The following is a 20241-nucleotide window of genomic DNA, read 5'->3' as shown; positions in this document are numbered from 1 at the left end:
GTTATTTATCATAATCTTATGAGGTTGGTTTGAAAGTCAGGTGATAAAATCCTTTTATTTCTGACCCATATCTTTTTTTTTTCCTTTGTCCTAGAGCAGTGTCTCTGACACAGTAGTCTCTGGACCAAATGTGTCATCATAACCTGGGGTATTTATTTAAAATGTAGATTGCAGGCCTCCCTAGTTGGTCTCAGAGAATGTAGGACTTGGTCACCAGCTGATTATTTTGTGTGTATGTGTTTGAGAACCACGCACAGGAGACACTGTTTCATATACCCAGCCCTAGAAACTGTGCTGTCTGAAGTTGTGCAAGTAATAGCACCCCAGCACTGGCCTTTTCATGATTATTTTTCTTTCTTTCTTTTTTTTTTTTGAGATGGAGTCTCACTCCGTCACCCAGGCTGGAGTGCAATGGCATGATCTTGGCTCACTGGAACCTCTGCCTCTGGGGTTCAAGTAATTCTTGTGCCTCAGTCTCCCAAGTAGCTGGGATTACAGGTGCCCACTACCACACCCGGCTAACTTTTGTGTTTTAGTAGAGATGGGGTTTCACTATGTTGGCCAGGCTGGTCTTGAACTTCAGCCTGATGATTTTTTTTTTTTTAGTGTCATGTTTGTATTAGGAAGGCAGGGCCCCAGACCACAAGCCCCTTTTTCTCCTTTCTTAGTGTTCGAATTCAGGCTACTTTTCATTTCTCTATTCCTGGCTCGTGGCTGAATCCCATGTTATTTTGGGTCAGGCTTCCTTACTGACTTCATGTTCCCTTACTGGAGGTAGACACTTCAGCAACATGAAGTGGAGTGGTCTGAGTCAGCGCGGGTGATTTGGAAGGAATGTGAGGTTTCCACTGCGTTCTTCAGGGCTGACACTGAAATCTACAGCGTCCCTTCCCACTGTGCGGCACTTAATGCTCAGACCCAAGTGGCTGCTGTTAGGCTTCTATGTTTAAGAACTGTTCTCTGCTTTTTACTTCATCCACAAGTGAGGTGAAATGCTATCATGGCAGTATGTCTTTGAAATAAAGCCATATTGGATTCTAGATAATATTTTATTTTAAAAGTTATATAAGAACAGAAGCTGGAATGGTAAAGAATATAAGTAGAATTTACCTGGAAATGGGCTACTTTGTTTTTTTTTTAACAAAATGTTTGAGACCCTTGACATCATTAGACATGCATCATCATTTTATGCATTTAGTTATGAGGCTGATAGAAACTCCTTGGCTTTAGTCATTCTTTAAATGGGAAGTATAGCTTCTCGAGGGTTGAGATTCCACCTTCAACACTTACTAATGCTTACTGAATCTGTAAGCCTGAGTTTCCTAATCAAAAATGGAAGGTGTGTATATTGAATGAGAGTAATGCACATAAAGTGCCTGGCACTCAGTAACAGGTGGTTTCTGCTGCTGTCAGGTAACTTTTCAACTTTTGCCAATGTCTGCAGAGAACTTCCTATGAGTGGTACATTCCTAAAGGGATCTTAAAGACTGGCTGGATGAATAAGCATCTGAATCTGGTGCCAGCCCTGGTGGTTGTATTCTATGAACTGGACTGGGATGAGCCTCAGTGGAAAGAAAAGCAGTCTGAATGCGCCACCAGAGTGGAAATAGTCAGGTATGATCTTCTCTGTCAGGGAGGCTGTCAGTTTGCACATGTATGTTATTCACTAACATTTCTTGAAGGCAATGGAGTACTATTGAGACTGCAGTGGTCACTTTGGGGATTGACCTCCAGTGAATCTTGTTCACTTCCTCACAGGTAGCATAATTATTGACTGTATATAATGCTGGGTATATGAAGAAATTTAGAAGACTAATTGGTCTGAATTTCCAAATGTTTTTCTTGCATTTATTATCTTTTTTGGAGACAGAGTAATATACTGTTTAGTCTTTCAGAACAGTTTGCTTTATCACTATTTAAATTTCAAATAATTATTTCTTTTGGTTGACTACAATGTATCACCATAAAGAATTAAGTTGTATTGTAACTTTTACATAAAAGTATATATTAATCTTTTGCTTTTAAGGCAGATTTTTAAGATTAGAAGATGTGAGATCATACTTTTAGAATTCAAATCATTGTGGCATATATGTGGTCTGTGTGCAGGCAAAGATTTCCTCTGATCTTGGATTTTTTTAGTTGAAATTTATCTTCAGTTGTATTACCAAGGTTATATTTTATGTGAAGTCATGGATACATTTTTTTAAGTTAAAATAATTAATCTTATTCTTGCTCTTTGATTGCAGGCAAAGTTTACAAGGAAGAAATACAAAAGTTGCAGTGGTTCTGATTCAGAAGAAAACCCCTTTGCCCCCAGGTATCAAAAGTCTAATTAATTAATTAATTAATTTATACCTCCAATTTTTATTGGATTACACCTGTAATCTGGGTACTTTGGGAGGCCGAGGCGGGCAGATCACCTGAGGTCAGGAGTTCGAGACCAGCCTGGGCAACATGGTGAAACTCCGTCTCTACTAAAAATAAAAAAGTAGCTGGGTATGGTGGCACGTGCCTGTAGTCCCAGCTACTCGGGAGGCTGAGGCAGAAGATCCCTTGAATCCGGGAGGCGGAGGTTGCAGTGAACCGAGCTTGTGCCACTGCACTCCAGCCTGGGTGACAAAATAAGACTCTGTCTCAGAAAAATAAATAAATAAATAAATAAATAAAAGGCACCAATGACACATGAATAAATGCTTATTGTAAAAAAAATTAAAGATAGTAAAAAATGCAAATCTTGAATCCTATTCCCCTCGTTCCACTTGCCTTCTTATGTAGGCGATATGGGAAGGGATGTTTAATTCACAAAATGATTAATTCGCTTGCATTTTTTTACAAGAATATAATTTTTTTGGCTTCCAAAGCTTTCCAGGAAGATTGTAATTTGCTTATCTAAGATCTGTTTGAAACTGTATTTCTTATATGAAATTTTTTCATTAATTTTCTGTAGGACAAAGAAAAGGGCTATAGCATTTGTTGCTTCCTCTAGGAAAATGTCTTCATTTCAGATTCTTACCTCCAGTTTCCCAGACTTTTTAGGCCAAAATATATTTTTGTTTCTGTGTTGAGACTTAACAGCATTCAAAATGATTTTGGAGACTTCTTTCGTGAATTATTGCTTCCATTTTTAGTTATGTTTTTTGAAATAGTTATGTGGTATGTCTGTTGGCATTACTTGGCTACCTATACTGGCTCAGTAGAAAATTCCACAGTGTTTTCCTAAAAGGTATATACTATGTAACTTCTAAGAACCACACACAGCTCTTAAGGAACCCCTAAGTCCTATTGATATGATGAAAAGTTGTATGGGTTTTTATTCCTAATTATATTTTTTCAGACTTAGGAAGCTACATTAGTTATTTTATTTCTCTTTTCATCTTTATGGGGATTATCAACAGGAGAAGATGTCATTGCTTCAGAACGGGCTGCAGCTTTATGCAATGCATGTGAACTCTCAGGAAAGTCTTTGTTTGTACTGCCGCACACTGACCACCTTGTGGGTTATATAATAAGGTAAGTAGGGGTCTTTTAAGGGTTTGTTTTTTACATCATTAAGAATTGAGAAATTGGTAGCTTAGACCCATTTGTTTATTATTGTTTTTAAATCATGTTCATGAAAAACAATAATGTAAAATAATAATGTAAAAATAAAAGTCTCCTTTGTCAAATTCTTAACCTTTTCCAGTTCCCTGAGGTAACCAATATCAACAGTTTCTTAAGTTTCCTTCCAAAAAACATCTTTTTGTATAGGAACAGATATATGTATTTCTTTACAGTATAAACACCACACCCACAAACACAAAAACGTAAATGTGATCATATGGTACACAGTGATCTTCCACTTAACATCACCTCATTAACACTTTTCCATACATGCATCCAGGTCAACTTTATTTAAAGGAAAAAAGTTTATATGTTTTTCCATTGTACTTTGCAGGTTACCTCATGTCCTTGAGTGACATGTGTGTCCTTTTTTATGAGTGTCTCCATCTCATTCTGGCCTCTTTTTGCTTCATTCTTGATATGTTGATGTATCCATGTAAGTAATTTTTTAGGAAGGGTCTGAGCTCTATCATATCTTAAATATCTTTATAAAGCCTTTGTGTGTAAAGGGCAGATTACCTGCAGACACAACATTACCTCAAAAACTATGTGGCTATTGTTCACTGTTTTGTAGCATTTATTGTTACAAAGAAGTTTCCTAGTAGTACATTTTATGCTAGGATGTATTTAGATACAAATATTTTCATTGATTTTCACTGTAAAATGGTTTTCCTTTTCATTCTGCGCATAAGTGTTCTTTAACTCATGGGCAATTTTATTTATTTTTTATTATTGCTTGTCTTGCATTTGTTTCTTTCTCAGAAGCAAACCTCTGAAAATGATCCACTGCGGGAGGTTATCTGGCCTTCTCACCTGTATATAAATGACTAGGCTTCTAAGAAAGAAGCATATATTTAACAGAGAACATGCAAAGGAATAGGATCAAATGAAAAGATGAATTGCAAAGAAACTTAATTGCAATTAGCAAAATAACTCTTCAGACTAACAGTAGAATTCACACCACAGAAAATCAAATCAGTGGTGCCAAGGATAACATTGAGATAATGCTTGGAATTCCGAGGAAAAGAATAAATGAGTTTTGTTTCTTAAATGCAAACATATAACCAGTAGGGAACAGAGAGAAGAGAGGGACAACTGGTAGCACACGCAGGCAGCTCTTCTTTCCACTGAGGCTCATCCCAGTATCACAGCTGGCCTCAGTGCTCCAGGCTTGGCCACCTCCCGCTTGACTCTCCCCTTCAGTGCCTCCCTGTTCACAGTGCTGTTCCTTGTCAGATGCTTTCATACTCATGCCCACCTGCCCAGCACCCCTTTTCTGGGCTCTCTCTTATTCAACGTTTAAGGCTTAGTTCAATGAAGCCTTCTTTAGAAAGCCATTGTCCTCTGTGCTATACCCTGCCATAGTGACTCTTAACCAAGCAGTATTACCTTCCAGAGACTATTTGGTAATGCCTGGAGACTTTTATGATTGCCACAACTGAGGGGGTTGCCGTATTGGCTTCTGGTGGGTAGAGGCCAGGGATGTTGCTATACACTCTACAGTGTACAGGACAGCCGTGCACAACAGAGAATGACCTGGCCAAAATGTCAGCAGTGCTGAGCTTGAGAACCCTGCCTTAACCCTTAGTGATCCTGCCCTCCTCCACTTTCAAATTTAGTGTGGTCATGGATTCAAGGGAAACAGAGGATGAGGCTCTACCCTTAACTACTTGTGGTTTTACTGGGGATAATGAAACATTTAAATAAGAAGTACATTATCAGAATAACTGATGAAAAAGCAAGTGCCCTGGGTCCATGGCCTCCAGTATGTGGATATGAGTGCCTAAGACAGTCCACTGGAGATAAAGGAGCATACACTCTTTCTTCATATTTATATTTTATCTTAAGAGAGAGAGAGTAAACTGAATATCAGGAAATCTTCATCTCATTGATCTGGGAGGGAAGTAATGGAGCTACTGATGGCAGCTTATTCCTGCGATTTCAGAGCCTTTCGATGTATTACATATACATGCTACAATGATTTCATTTGTGTTTTTTTAAGTGTCAAAATGTTAGAATCTTTCTAAAACTTCTGTAATCCATTGGGAATGATTGTGAAAATCTTTTGTATTGGAGAAGTTTGCTGATCATTTCAAAGCAGAGTACACGAGTTGTCCAAGTTAATGATATGAGTAAGAATTTTTCTTTTATTAAAAAGTAAGTGTTCCCAATTTTCAGACCTTTCTTCTTAGGGCAGTAGGCTGTCTGTGTCATGCTAACTAGCAACTATTTAAAAACCACATACATACTTTGCCTTTCAAAACAAGGGTGACATTTTAATAATGAGTAAGAAAGCAAATGCTTTTCAGAGGAAAGTTGTGCTATAGAGAGGATGTGCCACAAATGGCTCTGGAAAATATTGGGAGCAGTTTTCTTTTTCTCTTTTCTTTTTCTTTTTGAAATGAAGTCTCATTACGTCACCCAGGCTGGAGTGCAGTGGCGCAATTTCGGCTTATTGCAACCTCTGCCTCTCAGGTTCAACTGATTCTCCTGCCTCAGCCTCCTGAGTACCTGGGACTACAGGCATGCACCACCACGCTTGACTAATTTTTGTAATTTTAGTGGAGTTGAGGTTTTACCACATTGGCCAGGCTGGTCTCGAACTCCTGACCTTAGGTGATCCGCCTGCCTTGGCCTCCTAAAGTGCTGGGATTACAGTCATGAGCCACTGTTCCCAGGCCTGGAAGTAGTTTTCTAATTTAAAATTATTTCAGGCAAAGAATTTCAGTGGGCCTGAATTCATTGTTAAAAATACAAAACAACATATGCAGATGTAGAGATCCATGCAGTTAGATTTTTGTCTCTGATCTTTGTCTTTCTATAAATTAAAAATTGGAACTACTGTAAGCATTTGGCTGGGTGGGACAGTACTGAAGCAGTATTTAACTCTCCCTTCTGTCCTTTTACTGAAAAGCCTAGAGGGGACAGGAAAAAGGATGTAAGGACCCTGCCCTCCACCCCCCAGCCCCAACTGCTGCTCCTGCTTCTGCTCTTAGCCCTTTATTTTCAGCCTTTAGCACAGGATCCACCTTTAATATGATAACTTCCTTTTAAGTATACAGTACTTCCGCCTCTTGTCCTCCAAAGCTGTGTGAATATCTTTGCCTCTTACGTACTTTACAAAATTCAGGAACATCTCTTTCCTTTTAGACATAAATCTGAATCTATAACTTAGAAGCTTGAATGTCCTTCACCTGAAAACTGGTAGCTCTCTTTGCTGGAGTCAGTGCTAGTTTTTCAAAGTTCAATTGCAATGGCTAAAATATATGTTTGTATGCTCTGAAAAATATGCTTACTTAATATGCTAGTGCAGTGGTAGCAGAAAATAAACTCCAGGTGATCTTTGTATGAGTATTGCTAAGAGTAAATATCACATGTCTTCTAATAAAAAGTTAGAGTAGGGAACTGCTTGTAAATAAAAGTTTACTGTGTGTGTATGTATGTACGTGTGCATCGTGTCTAGCTCAAAACAAGTTGATCAAGTTCATTAACCTGAGCTTTATAAGGAAGCTGATTTAATTGTGGAGACAGAAGGCATGCATTTTAAATCCCACAGAGCACTGCAAGTGTACATTCTGTAATATAGCTTGTAAGTCCTATAGGATTTCAGAGAAGAAATGAATAAATGTGATCTGGGAAGGTTTTAAGGACAAGGAAGGCCTGCAACTGTGCTTGAAAGTATGGATTAGTGGGAGGGAAGTTGTGATTGTTTGGGACAGAGGACTTCATTAAAAAGCATGGACATTTAAAGTTCAGCTAGTTTAAATCACGAAATGGGAAGATTGAATCAGTTGGATTTTTTAAATTGTGCAACAGAAAACTCAAGATCTCTTTCCTTAAAAGAGTATTCTTAATTGTTCAGTGTTACCTTAAAAGTGTAATGTTTGAGTATCTGCTAAAAGAATTGCTCTTTTCACTAACCCCCTTACGTCTTGACTAGATCTGTCATTTATTTATTTATGTTTTTAAAGCTATTTAAGGTTTTTTCCAAATAAACCTCAAATAATGCTGAAGTGTATGAATTAAAAAGTGGAAGTCTTACAACATTTGTGCTGTATCCAGTGATATCTCTGTAGCCAGTTACAGAGTTAAAGAGAGGGAAGGATTTCACTCTTATCCCTCAGTTTAGAGGAAAGAATAGCACTTAGCAAGACTACTTGCTCTCAGTCCTCTGTATTGACTGTTTAACAGGTGTTTTATCTCTGAGTACACATTCAGCTTGAAAACTAAAACCATGCTTATCTTTAATACTTACTGAGACAGTCTAGAGTAATAATATTGATTCTCTGTTGAGAAGGATTTGTTTTTAATCACTCAGAATAGCCTGTAGGCACATTTCTGGCTACCATAACATTAAACTTTCTAGTCAGTGCCTTGTTGCTACCCATTTGCAAAATTTAAAGGACAGCTTAGGTTAATACAGTCCTTCACACGTTATTTGGTTCAAGGTTAGAATCTAATTTTGTCATCTTTTAACATTTTCAAAACTGCAGTTTTGAAAATAGAAAAATCTTAAAAGGCTGGATGTGGAGCCTCGTGCCTGTAATCCAACACTTTGGGAAGTCAAGGCAGATGGATCACTTGAGCCCAGGAATTTGAGACCAGCCTGGGCAACATGGCGAAACTCTGTTTCTACACAAAATACAAAAATTAGCTGGGCGTGGTCATGTATGCCTGTGGTCCCAGCTACTCAGGAGACTGAGGTGGGTGGATCACTTGAGCCCAGGAGGCTGAGGTTGCAGTGAGCCTTGATGGCATACTGCACTCCAGCCTGAGCGACAGAGCAGGACTCTGTCTCAAAAAAAAAAAAAAAAAAACTTAACCTAGAAACTCAAATTTAAAATATAATATCTGATTTTTAAGTTCATCTTTTATCTGGTTGAGTTCTGCTTTCTTTCATGCCCTAGCAGATGACTCCTGATAACTTTTTTTCACCAAAGAAAGCTTGAGCTGTGTATGCATCTCTGGTCCGATTTTCTTGTTCCTATGTAATCTCAAAGTTATAGAATGAAGGGGGACTTAAATCACACAGATGTTTTCACCTTATTTGCCAGTTCTCATTTTTGGTTCTTTCCCCATTAGTTTTCTTATTCTTTTAAATACTAAATACTAAAATCATGAAAAAAGTGAAATCTAATTTGAGTATTTAATAATTGTTTTTCAGAATTTTTATAAAAATATAAAATAGTAGGGGTGAATGTACTTTTAGAGATTGCCAAATTTTAGACCAGTAGCAGTAGCTCACACTTGTAATCCTAATCCCAGCACTTTGGGAGGCCAAGGTGGGCGGATCACTTGAGGTCAGGAGATTGAGACCAGCCTGGCTGGCCAACATGGTGAAACCTCATTTCTACAAAAAATACAAGAATTAGCTAGGTGTGGTGGCATGTGCCTGTAGTCCCAGCTACCCAGGAGGCTGAGACACAAGACTTGCTTGAACCAGGGAAGTAGAGGTTGCATTGAACCGAGATTGTGTCACTGCACTCCAGCAGTGACAGAGCCAAACCCTGTCTCAAAAAATAAAAATAAAAAAGAGAGAGATTACCAAATTGTTATGAATTAGAGAAAGGTATTTTTATTTGTTATATCTTGTATTAGAAATAATTTTAAATGGTTTTTGGATGGTCTCATTTTTAGACTTTTTAATCTGAAAATTCAGGTTATCTTTTGCTTCACTTTGTCTTAATCATAATGTAAAATACATATTTCTGTCACTATTTTACTTTCAGGTCTCACAAATATGATTCTTGAAAAGTTTGGCTTAAAATAACTTTAAGATTTAAATGCTGGTTTGGTTTTGTTTTTTACAGATTGGAAAATGCCTTTTATGAACATGCACAGACTTATTACTACACTGAGATCAGAAGAGTGAAATCTCATAAAGAATTTTTGAATAAAACAACACACCAGGTACATGATTTTTGCAATAATAGAAGCATTCTAGAGTGGATTATTATTATTTTTGAGGTGATTATTGTTTGTTCTTAATACTTTGATGTTTTAAATGGTTTCAGCATTTCTAAAGTATTTTTTAAAGCTTTTTAAAAATTAATTTGTTTTAGGACATAGAATGTACTACATGCCTGCAAGCATGGCGTGTCAAAAATAAAAAAAGTAAAATAAAAAATAAATAAATAAATAAAATAAAAATTAATTTGTTTTTAAATTAAACTCTTCACCCTTAAAGTTTTGTTTTAAACTCTTTGCTCTTAAGTTCTTAAAGGTAGCTTTTTATAGACTTCTTAACTGTACCCTTACTTGTGGGAATAATTCTTGGATTTCAGTTTTGAGTGTTTTTCTTCATTCTTTTATGTCTTCTTGTAATAAACATTATTATAATTTTCACATTTTAAATTGAACAAGTAAAATAATAGTGATTTTTTTTTTGTCTTTTTTTTAGCTTTTATTTGTTAGGCATCAGTTCAAAATAGCTTTCTTCAGTGAGTTGAAACAAGATACACAAAATGCGCTGAAGTAAGTTGTTAAGGTTTCAAACTAAATGTTTCCTATATTTATATTAACAATAACATATAATGGCAATTTCTGAATCTCACCCAAACTATAATTAATTCTAAAGTGTTGATATTGGTTAGATTTAGGGACTAGTCTAGAGATGAATGGAATATAATATTTTAGGTTTATTTTTTTAATTTTCTTTTTTTATTGGAAGTAAATTTTCATTGTGTCATAAAGCTTTCTCATTTGATTAAATTTTATGAGCCACAGAAATTTTATATTAAAATTTTCCCCATCTTCTTGACTATTTTCTATTTGTATATGCAGTAAACTTCTTGTGTTAAGAGACTGATTTCCAAAGTATAATATACATGAAACATTATCTAAATCAGACTTTTTTTTTTCCAAAATAAATTTTTAAATGTACCTCTTCATGAATTTGCACGTCATCCTTGCGCGGGAGCCAGCTAATCTTCTCTGTATTGCTCGCATTTTAGTATATGTGCTGCTGAAGGGAGCACCAGATTATTGATTTTTATAGGTTTATATACTAGTACATTTATTAAATTCAATTACTTTTTTAATTTAAAAAAATTTTGATAATATCTGTCAGTAGCATCATTTTCCATTTGAAGTCTCTGCTTAGAGCCTTGAGGATCAGTTACAGATGTGTTAGCAGTGGTTAAACGTTTTAGTCATTTGCTTTTACCAAGGAGAGTTTAATGAAACTTGACCTTTTTGTAGCTTTAACTCAATATTTGAAGACAAAGCTATTAAAAATAGCTATTTATCCCAAAATTGAAGAGAGGAAAGAAAAATAGAAATAAGTAAAAACAATTCCATTATTCACAGGAATATTGCAGAAACATCTTATTTTTGTTGTTTTGAGATGTTTAAGTACCGGAGCACCAAGTTGTGTTTTCTGAATCTCAACAACTTCATATAACTGTCTTTAATTTAGTTCCTTTTTTGTTTTGAGACCAAGTTTCACTCTTGTTGCCCAGGCTATAGTGCAGTGGCACGATCTTGGCCCACTGCAACTTCTGCTTCCCGGGTTCAAGCGATTCTCCTGCCTCAGCCTCCTGAGTAGCTGGGATTACAGGCATCTGCCACCATGTCCAGCTAATTTTTATATTTTTAGTAGAGACAGGGTTTCACCATGTTGGCCAGGCTAGTCTCAAACTCCTGACCTTAGGTGATCTGCCCGCCTCAGCCTCCCAAAGTGGGAATTGGGTATAAGCTACCTTGCCTGGCCTCTATCTCATTCTTATGGTTGGTATTAGTTTAAAACCTTCAATTTCAGTTCTGTTCAAAAATAATTCTGGAAAGAAATATATTTACCTGGAGAATTCTGAACAGACTTTTTCTATGAAAAGCCTGTTTTGAGATTTTCTCATTACCTCTCCTGTGCAAGGTAGGCCCAGTTCCCACCAGGCCCTCCTTTCTCACCATCCTTTTCCTTCAGTGAGGGCTGCCCTAAGGACATTCTCCCCTCCTCTGTAGACTACCTGAGACCACTAATATCTGCTTAACCTGTAGAAATACTTGGGGTTAAATCCTGTTGACCTGTGCTGTCTTTTTTTTTTTTGAGATGGAGTCTTGCTCCATCACCCAGGCTGGAGTGCACAGTGGCACCATCTCGGCTCACTGCAACCTCCACCTTTTGGATTCAAGGGATTCTCCTGCCTCAACTTCCCGAGTAGGTGGGATTACAGGCATGTGCTACCATGCCCGGCTGATTTTTGTATTTTTAGTAGAGACAGGGTTTCACCATGTTGGCCAGGCCGATCTCAAACTCCTGACCTCAGGTGATCCACCTGCCTCAGCCTCCCAAAGTGCTGGGATTATAGGCTTGAGCCCCCGTGCCCGGCTGACATGTACTGTCTTGATACCACCTTTGCTAATACAATTTCTATTTGTTTGAGAGCTTGTAATGGTACTTTACAGTACTTATATTTTTTAACAGAATGCTGATTTTTTTCTGGACAGTTGTCCAATTTCATTTTTTAAGTTATCTGCTTGTTATTGACAGATGTTAATGACAGAAGAATTCACATGTCATAGTTCTGTTGTTTATGAAATCATTGATTCCTCTCACATGTATTTATGAACCAATAACTCATTTTTCAGGAAATCAGAGATTGATATGTATGTTATTATTGAGCTGTTGAGCTTTAGAAATGTTGAGTAAATATTCTGTTATTTCTAGTGATTTTGTTCTTAGAAATCTTTTATTAAACTAATTTATGTCATTACTAACCACCCTCCCCATTTAGGAATTATAGGACCGCCTATAATCTTGTACACGAATTGAGAGCTCATGAAACTAATATTCTGGAAATTAAGACTATGGCAGGATTTATAAACTACAAGGTAATACCAAATACAGGGAATTTTTGTTTAAATATTAAATTATCTTCTTAAAATTTTAACATCAAAATTAGTTTTTTGCTCTGAAAAGTTAGTATTTGATTAATTATGCTCTCCCCTTTTATATCCTTTTTCTCAGAAGGGGCCTTGATTCCTAGCAGCCTATTTACAATAGTTGTGTTTTGAATTGTTAAGTTCTAGAGGTTTTTAAAGTTTGGAGGGTTTTTTTGTTTTTGTTTATTTGTTTTTAAGTGGAAGCAAGGAAGAGTTGTTGAGAAGAAAGTTGCCTGTATTACTGAGTTTTAAAAGATAAAACTTGTTAGAACTATGTGACTCCTTCTTGGTTTAATGACACAGAAAAAGTGTATCTATTCACCTTAGAGGAAACTTTTATACCTATTGTTTGAACATTTTATTTTAAAATTGTGTATCATAAGAATAGATGCCCTCAGAAGTCAAGCAAGGGCTATTTGGTTTGCTTTTAGTTTTTTCACATTAATCTTAAAGATGCCTGACATTGTGTTGATGATGTATGGCCAAATAGATGCTTTAATTCATTGTCTTCTTCTAATAGGAAAAGATTAGAAACAACCCAGTTATAAGTGATTGATTATCTAAATTATAACTGTAAACAAAGGAATATTAAAAGCTATTGAGAATGAGGCAGCTCTATGTAGTGATATGGAATGATACCCAAAATATATTGCAAGGTGAATAAAGTCACAGATTAGCATATTTAGTGTGATGTCGTTATTTGTACAAAAACAACGGTTTTATAGAAATACACGCGCATGCTTATCTGTGTGTAGAATATATCAAGAAGCATATGCCAGAAACTGATTGCCTCTAGAAAGGGAAATTAGATGGCTGAGGCACAGGAATGGATGAGAGACTGACTTTTCATGTGTTCCTTTGTACTTAAAAAATAAAAGCGAAAATTGTAACAAGCACATGGAAATAAATTTAGGCTTTGTTTCTTCCTTTTTTCTTTTGACCCAAATACATGTGTATTATTACTATTTTGAAATAGTATGCCAGACACAAGTTTTCAAGAATTTCTGTAATACTTGTTTGATATGGAAGTAACTTTGCTTTAATTGTGCTACAGAAAATTTTTAGCTTTATGGTAAATCTAAAACTGAAAATTAATCTACCTTTTCTCAATCACCTGTTAGACATAGTTTAGTTTAGTCTATCTGTATGTTCTTCATTGAGGATAATTTTTAAATTCTATTCTATATTTTTTAAAAGCTTTTCTAAGGTGTAGAATAAATTATGTACAAACACGAGTTATTTCAATTCTAAAAGGGATATATAACCTTTGGTTTTAGCATAACCATTCTGATGAGGAAAATCAATTGTATTGCAAAGAATTTCAGAGATGGAAATTTCATAGTCTTTTTTTTAGTGTTCTCAAAATAGTTTTTAAATGAATACCCTTTGACTTTTTTTTTTTTCATTTATTTTGGGATCAATTTTACATTTTGCAGATCTGTAGGCTATGTTTTCAACACAATACCCCATTGGATGCAATTGCTCAGTTCCGAAAACACATCGACTTCTGTAAGAAAAAGATTGGAAGTGCAGAGTTGTCTTTTGAGCATGCTGCATGGATGTCTAAACAGTATGTTTTACATTGTACTTTTAGAATATTTTTTAAATAATACATAGTATTTGGAGAAATAGCATGGACTTTGGTTCTAAAACTGAACTAGGGTTTTTGTCACTAAGTAGGTTTTTGATGATGTAGCATAAGTATGTTTCTGGTAATACTATACATTGACATTGTATATACAGTTCCTTAATGGAAATTATTTAATTGATGGTACCATCTTTTTCATTTAACATGTATCTGTTGAGTCTCTACCAAATGTCTAGTTCCTAGAGATATAGCAGTAAACAAAATTCCTGCTGTCATGGAGCTTATTGTTTGAGAATGATGTTTAAATATTGCTAAAATGAAATTGTTCCCAGAAACTTGGGTGTATTTGAGTGGTAGGATCTATGTTGAGATCCAGTTTGATGGTCTATTTATAGACTTCTTAGAAGAGATGACTTAAATGTAGAACCTATCTGTAACCTACAATTACCATATATTAATATGTACAAAGAAGTTTGCAACAAATATTAACTGTTCATCAGTAGCACCATTTTAATACAATCTGCTGAAGTTAAGGTTCCCAGGATGAATTACCAGAAATAAGCTTCTTTTTCTTTTCATTCTTTTTTATTTCTTGATTCTTTTTTTCTTTAAGATTCCAGGCCTTTGGAGATTTATTTGATGAAGCTATTAAGTTAGGGTTAACAGCTATTCAAACTCAGAATCCTGGTTTCTATTACCAGCAGGCAGCATACTATGCCCAGGAGCGGAAACAGCTTGCAAAAACCCTCTGTAACCATGAGGTAAGTTACTGACTCCGTATTATCTAGCATGTAGGAGAGTTATTCTTCTCTTGAAAGAAGCTAGAACTGATTGCTGTTGATAATTTTTTTCAAGTCCTTAAATTTAATTCACTTTTATTTTTTATAGTTTCAGGAATTACAGTGATTTTTGGTTTTAGTTTGAATACTCTATTTTTACCTGTGGATTGAGCAGAAGTTTTTCTCTGAAGAATTAATTTATGTTTGGCAGTAAGTTAGTGACTGTTTAGACAAGAGAAAATTACTTTAACATAAAAGCCACATTTTCATCCTTGTCACACTGTAAATCCATTGTTTTGTTTCTGTGATCACTGCTATAAGAGTTTGGAAATCTGTTTTGACCCACTGGAGAGGGTCTATGGACTTCTTTCTCTTCCTGGGGTTTTCCTGCATGGAGACTCTTTTTTTTTTTTAAGAGGCAGAGTCTCGCTCTTGTCACCCAGGCTGGAGTTCAGTGGCACAATCTCAGCTCACTGCAACCTTCACCTCCCGGGTTCAAGTGATTCTCCTGCCTCAGCCTCCTGAGTAACTGGGATTACAGGTGCCTACCACCAAGCCCAGCTAATTTTTGTACTTTAGTAGAGACAGGGTTTTGCCATGTTGGCCAGGCTGGTCTCGAACTCCTGATCTCAGGTGATCCACCCTCCTCCCTTCCCAAAGTGCTGGGATTACAAGCGTGAGCCACCCTGCCTGGCCTCCTGTATGGAGACTTTTAAGATTCTGTTTGAAGAAAAGTGTTAATTGCATAGTTTCTTAAACTTGGATGTTTCATTTTGCCTTTTTCTTGGATGATTACATTTCAATATCAGTTTTCCTATAAACATCTTTAAGAACGTGGTATACATATGTAAATACATTTATATTTGTATAGTTACATCAGTTTATTTTTACTTAAAACCTTCAGTTCTCTTCTCTGAAGATGAGTGAATATTATCAGTAGTACTATTTTTAAAACTGTTCCAAAAACAAATAGTTTGCATATTAGTACTTAAAGTGAACAAATTTTTTTCTCTAAAATGATGATTTAACTGTTTTTACCATGTTATTTGTATGATTTATGATTTTATTGTGTGTATTATATTTCCAAAGTTTGGCATATTGTAATTTGAACACAGTATTTTAAAAAGTGATTAAAACTAGGTTTTATAAGAATATAAGGAACTGGGCATTAATAAATACCATTGGTTAAAATGTAAAATAATATTTTCATCAAATAATTTGAGAAGCTTTAAAATTATGCACATCTTTTGACCTAGAATTAAATTTTTGGGAATACTAAGACAGCAAATAAATTCTGAAATAAGTAACAAGATTTATTTATAAAGTTGTTCTCACAGATTTATTAATTGTAAAATAGAAATAAGATGAATAGCTATAGGGAATTTGTTAAAATATGCACCAGCAAGCAGCCATGAAAAATAATATTCTAGAAGAATATTTAATGCTGGGTTAAATGTATAGAATGTATTTAAATGAAAGAAGCAGGTTGAAAAATCAATCATTAACAGATTTTTGCATGTGAAATCTGGAAGTGATAACACATTTCAACAGTGGGAGTTGGTAGTAGGTTTAAAAGTAATTTAGATTTTCATCCTTTTCCTTTTGGATGTTATCTACATTTTTCAACAATGTACATGTATTACATCTTGGTTTCAGAGGGAAAAGTTATGAAGAAGAAAAAGCAGTGTGAATCTGTCAGTTCTGGTGCCAAAAATATCCCCCTACCTACAATACCAGGATTTTATACAGAAGTGATAAAGAAGAAAAATAGTATCTTCTCTTTAAAACTCCTTGTAACATTGTTTTCATTTACGCAAAGAGCATCTATGCATGTGGAATAAATATCAAGCATAATTTGTAATATATTTTTACTTGTTTATTAGAGCAACGATTAAAAAAAGTGAAGAAATTGCTTTGAAATCATTTGTCAGAATCAGATTGGTTAATTTTTATGAGAGTACCTAAATATTAAATGAAACATTTTAGCTTACTTTTTGTTAAAATTTATGTTAAAATATTCACAAATTTGATAATTGAATGTATGGTTGGTATTTGTATTTATGAAAACTTTTTTGTTCAGTCAGAGATTGTGCAAGAGTTGATTTGCAGTGGGTTCCATAAACTGTTATTTAGGCTTGTGTTTTAATTTACAGGCTTCTGTAATGTATCCCAATCCTGATCCCTTAGAAACACAAACAGGCGTTCTTGACTTTTATGGACAAAGATCATGGCGACAAGGAATACTAAGTAAATAATTTTTCCCTCCATCCTTTCCTCTCAATCTCAAAAGGCAATAGCTATCATAGATTTTCCATTAGCTGCACATGCATAAAAAATTATGTTGAAGTATAAAGTGTGCTTTTTAAATATTGTTTTCATTTTTAGAATGCTTTGTATGTATCACTACATCTTAGAGTAACTTTATAATTAAAGATGTTGCTGTGATTAGAACATTTATCTGAGTGTGGTGGCACATGCCTGTAGTCCCAGCTACTTGGGAGGCTGAGGCGGAAGGATCACACCTGTGAGCAGCCAGTGCACTCCAGCCTGGGCAACATAGTGAGACCTCATCTCAAAAAAAAAGAAAAAATACAGCATTTGGACATCTGTTGTTTTAAATGACACATGCCACTGTTGTCTATTTAGGTATTTTAATACCAGTTAACTTTAACAATTGATTTGACATTTTAAAACAGCATTAACTTGTATTACCTTAAAAACAATTTCTCTGCATATCTTTTTAATGCTTTATACATAATTTAATTCAAGCAATTGAACTGTAACTGTTAAATTACTGACTAGGTGAGGTGGCTCATGCCTGTAATCCTAGTGCTTTGGGAGGCCAAGACAGGAGGATTGCTTGAGGCCAGGAGTTTGAGACCAGCCTGGACAACATAGTGAGACCCCATCTCTTAAAAAAAAAAAAAAAATACAGAAATTAGCCACACATGGTGGCACATGCCTGTAGTCCCAGCTACTTGGGAGGCTGAGATGAGAGGATCACTTGAGCCTAGGAGGTTGATGCTACAGTGAGCTGTGATTGTACTGCTGCACTTCAACCTAGGCAACAGAGTGAGACCCCATCTCAAAAAACAGAAAAAATAGGAAATGATTTAATCTCCAGTGAGTATATCCTCTATAGAGGATAATACTGATACTGCTTTTCAGATTGTTGATTCCACTAGGTAAAAGAACGTTGAGCTCAATAATGTTCCCATCGGAACGGAACACAGAGAAGTTACCATGTTAATAAAGCTGTCTCTTAGCACCTTTAAGATTCTAGAATGTTCAAGAATCTGAAATGATTATATTAAATAAAGACTTCAAGGAGTATACACATACCGTGTTCGTGTGAAGATTTGTATTGAATGAGCTATCTAAGATGTGTTGTGTCTTTTCTTACACAGGTTTTGATCTTTCTGATCCTGAAAAAGAAAAGGTGGGAATTCTTGCCATTCAGCTGAAGGAGAGAAATGTTGTTCACTCCGTAAGTTTTGTGTCCAATATAAACTATTTTTTACACTATTAAGAAAAAAACATTTGTACTGAAATGTTTTGCACTCTACTTTGTCTAATAGGAAATGATCATAACTCTTCTGAGCAATGCTGTTGCACAGTTCAAGAAGTATAAGTGCCCACGAATGAAAAGTCACCTAAGTATGTATCCATAAACGTTACCATTGCATGCAACTTTGAATGACTTTTTAAATTACATGCATAAATCTTTTTTCCTTTATAGTGGTTCAGATGGGAGAGGAATATTATTACGCAAAGGATTATACCAAAGCTTTGAAGTGAGTCCTGTTTACTATTTGCTTTTACAAGTATTTGGATTACCTTAAGTGAAATTGGAATAGAAATCAGTGTTGAAGGAGTTAGTATTTCATATTTATTTCTATCACTGTTAAACTTCATTTCTGTAATATTTTTTCAAGTGTCATTGATGGCACAATCTTTTTCAGCATTTTAGAAAATCTCACATTTAGCTAAATATGAGAATACCTGTTAAACTATCTCAGTAAGATTTTTTTATACTTACTTAAAATGAGAAAAGTCCTTTTTTCTCCATGAACTCTTCAAACCTTTTCTTGTCAAGCCGGTTCAGCAAGTCTTTCATTTTGTCTTCTTTGAGGTTGCTGGATTATGTGATGTGTGATTATCGTAGTGAAGGATGGTGGACTCTGCTTACATCTATATTAACTACAGCTCTGAAGTGCTCTTACCTCATGGCCCAATTAAAGGATTACATTACTTACTCCCTAGAACTCCTTGGCAGAGGTAACCTGATGTTCTTTTGAGTAAAATTCTTGATACATAAAATTATGTAGCATCTTTAAGCTTTTCAAAATTTAAAGAATAATTTAGTCTCAGATAACTAATACTACTTTTACTATATTCAAATCACTGTGCTTAGTCATCTTAGAAGAGCTATTTATTATTATATAAAGTTTTTAAAACAATAAACGGGGGTAGTAGACTTAAAAATAAGTACTTATAATGTTTTTCCTTTTTTCTTCATACCAGCTTCAACTCTGAAAGATGACCAGAAGTCTCGGATAGAAAAGAACCTCATAAATGTTTTAATGGTAGGTTGGAATTGTTTATATAAAGTGTGTTATTAGGCATATGTATATGTGTATCTATATCAACTAATGCATCTAGTGGTTTTTCTTTCAACTAGTTGAATGAATGTTAACTCTGTGTTGATACAGAATGAGAGTCCTGATCCAGAACCTGACTGTGATATCTTAGCTGTGAAAACTGCTCAGAAGCTGTGGGCAGACCGAATTTCTCTGGCTGGCAGCAATATTTTCACAATAGGAGTACAGGACTTTGTGCCATTTGGTAGGTAGCTAACATCTACAGTATTATTTCAGAGAAATTACCTTATTTCTACAGAATAAATAGATGCAGAATAATAAATATAAAAATCAAGAAAGAATTTTCGAAGTATACTTATGTTATAGATAAACCGATTTTTGTGTGTGTGTCTCCTCGGTGACTTATAAAGATAGTCAGGATCTTAAATACTTTTATGTCTGAAAAATATACTTTGCTCATTTGTAGTTCAGGTGTTATTAGAAACACTTGACAGTTATTTAAAAGGTTTGTGCTTTACTGTCCAGGTAGGTATTTTGAAATAATAACAAAATGGCTCTTTTTTGTTTAAAATCTTGTCACTTACATTTCTGGAACAGCTGTGATTTTAAAATTAAAGATGGTTTTGAAGCTATAATTTATTTAAATTTTATTTTATTTTATTTTTTTTTTTTTCTGAGACAGGGTCTTACTCTACTGCTGAGGCTGGAGTACAGTGATGTGATCTTGGCTCACTGCAACCTCTGTCTTCTGGGTTCAAGTGATTCTCTTGCCTCAGCCTCCTGAGTAGCTGGG

At 35.2% G+C, this 20241-nt stretch overlaps 1 protein-coding gene and 1 non-coding gene across 5 annotated transcripts in view; one reads left to right on the top strand and one right to left on the bottom strand.

Annotated features, from left to right (window-relative positions):
- The window catches only part of TRAPPC11 (trafficking protein particle complex subunit 11), a 52374-nt gene that overhangs the window by 5315 nt on the left and 26818 nt on the right, over nt 1-20241 (top strand). For all 4 annotated transcript variants that reach the window (XM_064369896.1, XM_012472566.3, XM_012472565.3 and 1 more), the window contains 15 exons: nt 1445-1614; nt 2247-2317; nt 3396-3510; nt 9411-9510; nt 10001-10074; nt 12333-12429; nt 13917-14050; nt 14682-14829; nt 17001-17094; nt 18255-18334; nt 18426-18504; nt 18587-18641; nt 18980-19125; nt 19372-19433; nt 19560-19692. In XM_064369896.1, coding sequence (XP_064225966.1) covers nt 1445-1614; nt 2247-2317; nt 3396-3510; nt 9411-9510; nt 10001-10074; nt 12333-12429; nt 13917-14050; nt 14682-14829; nt 17001-17094; nt 18255-18334; nt 18426-18504; nt 18587-18641; nt 18980-19125; nt 19372-19433; nt 19560-19692 — 1558 coding nt within the window. The remainder of the gene's footprint in view (nt 1-1444; nt 1615-2246; nt 2318-3395; nt 3511-9410; nt 9511-10000; nt 10075-12332; nt 12430-13916; nt 14051-14681; nt 14830-17000; nt 17095-18254; nt 18335-18425; nt 18505-18586; nt 18642-18979; nt 19126-19371; nt 19434-19559; nt 19693-20241) is intronic.
- Nucleotides 10466-10577, bottom strand: LOC135272063 (U6 spliceosomal RNA). The gene has a single exon (XR_010340170.1). It is a non-coding gene; the product is annotated as a U6 spliceosomal RNA (small nuclear RNA).

Source organism: Aotus nancymaae, unplaced genomic scaffold (genome assembly GCF_030222135.1).
Source record: "Aotus nancymaae isolate 86718 unplaced genomic scaffold, 86718_ANA_hifiasm-v0.15.2.pri h1tg000006l, whole genome shotgun sequence".
Classification (NCBI taxonomy): domain Eukaryota; kingdom Metazoa; phylum Chordata; class Mammalia; order Primates; family Aotidae; genus Aotus; species Aotus nancymaae.
Note: the sequence above shows the minus strand (reverse complement) of the source record. Positions and strands in the feature narration are given on the sequence as shown.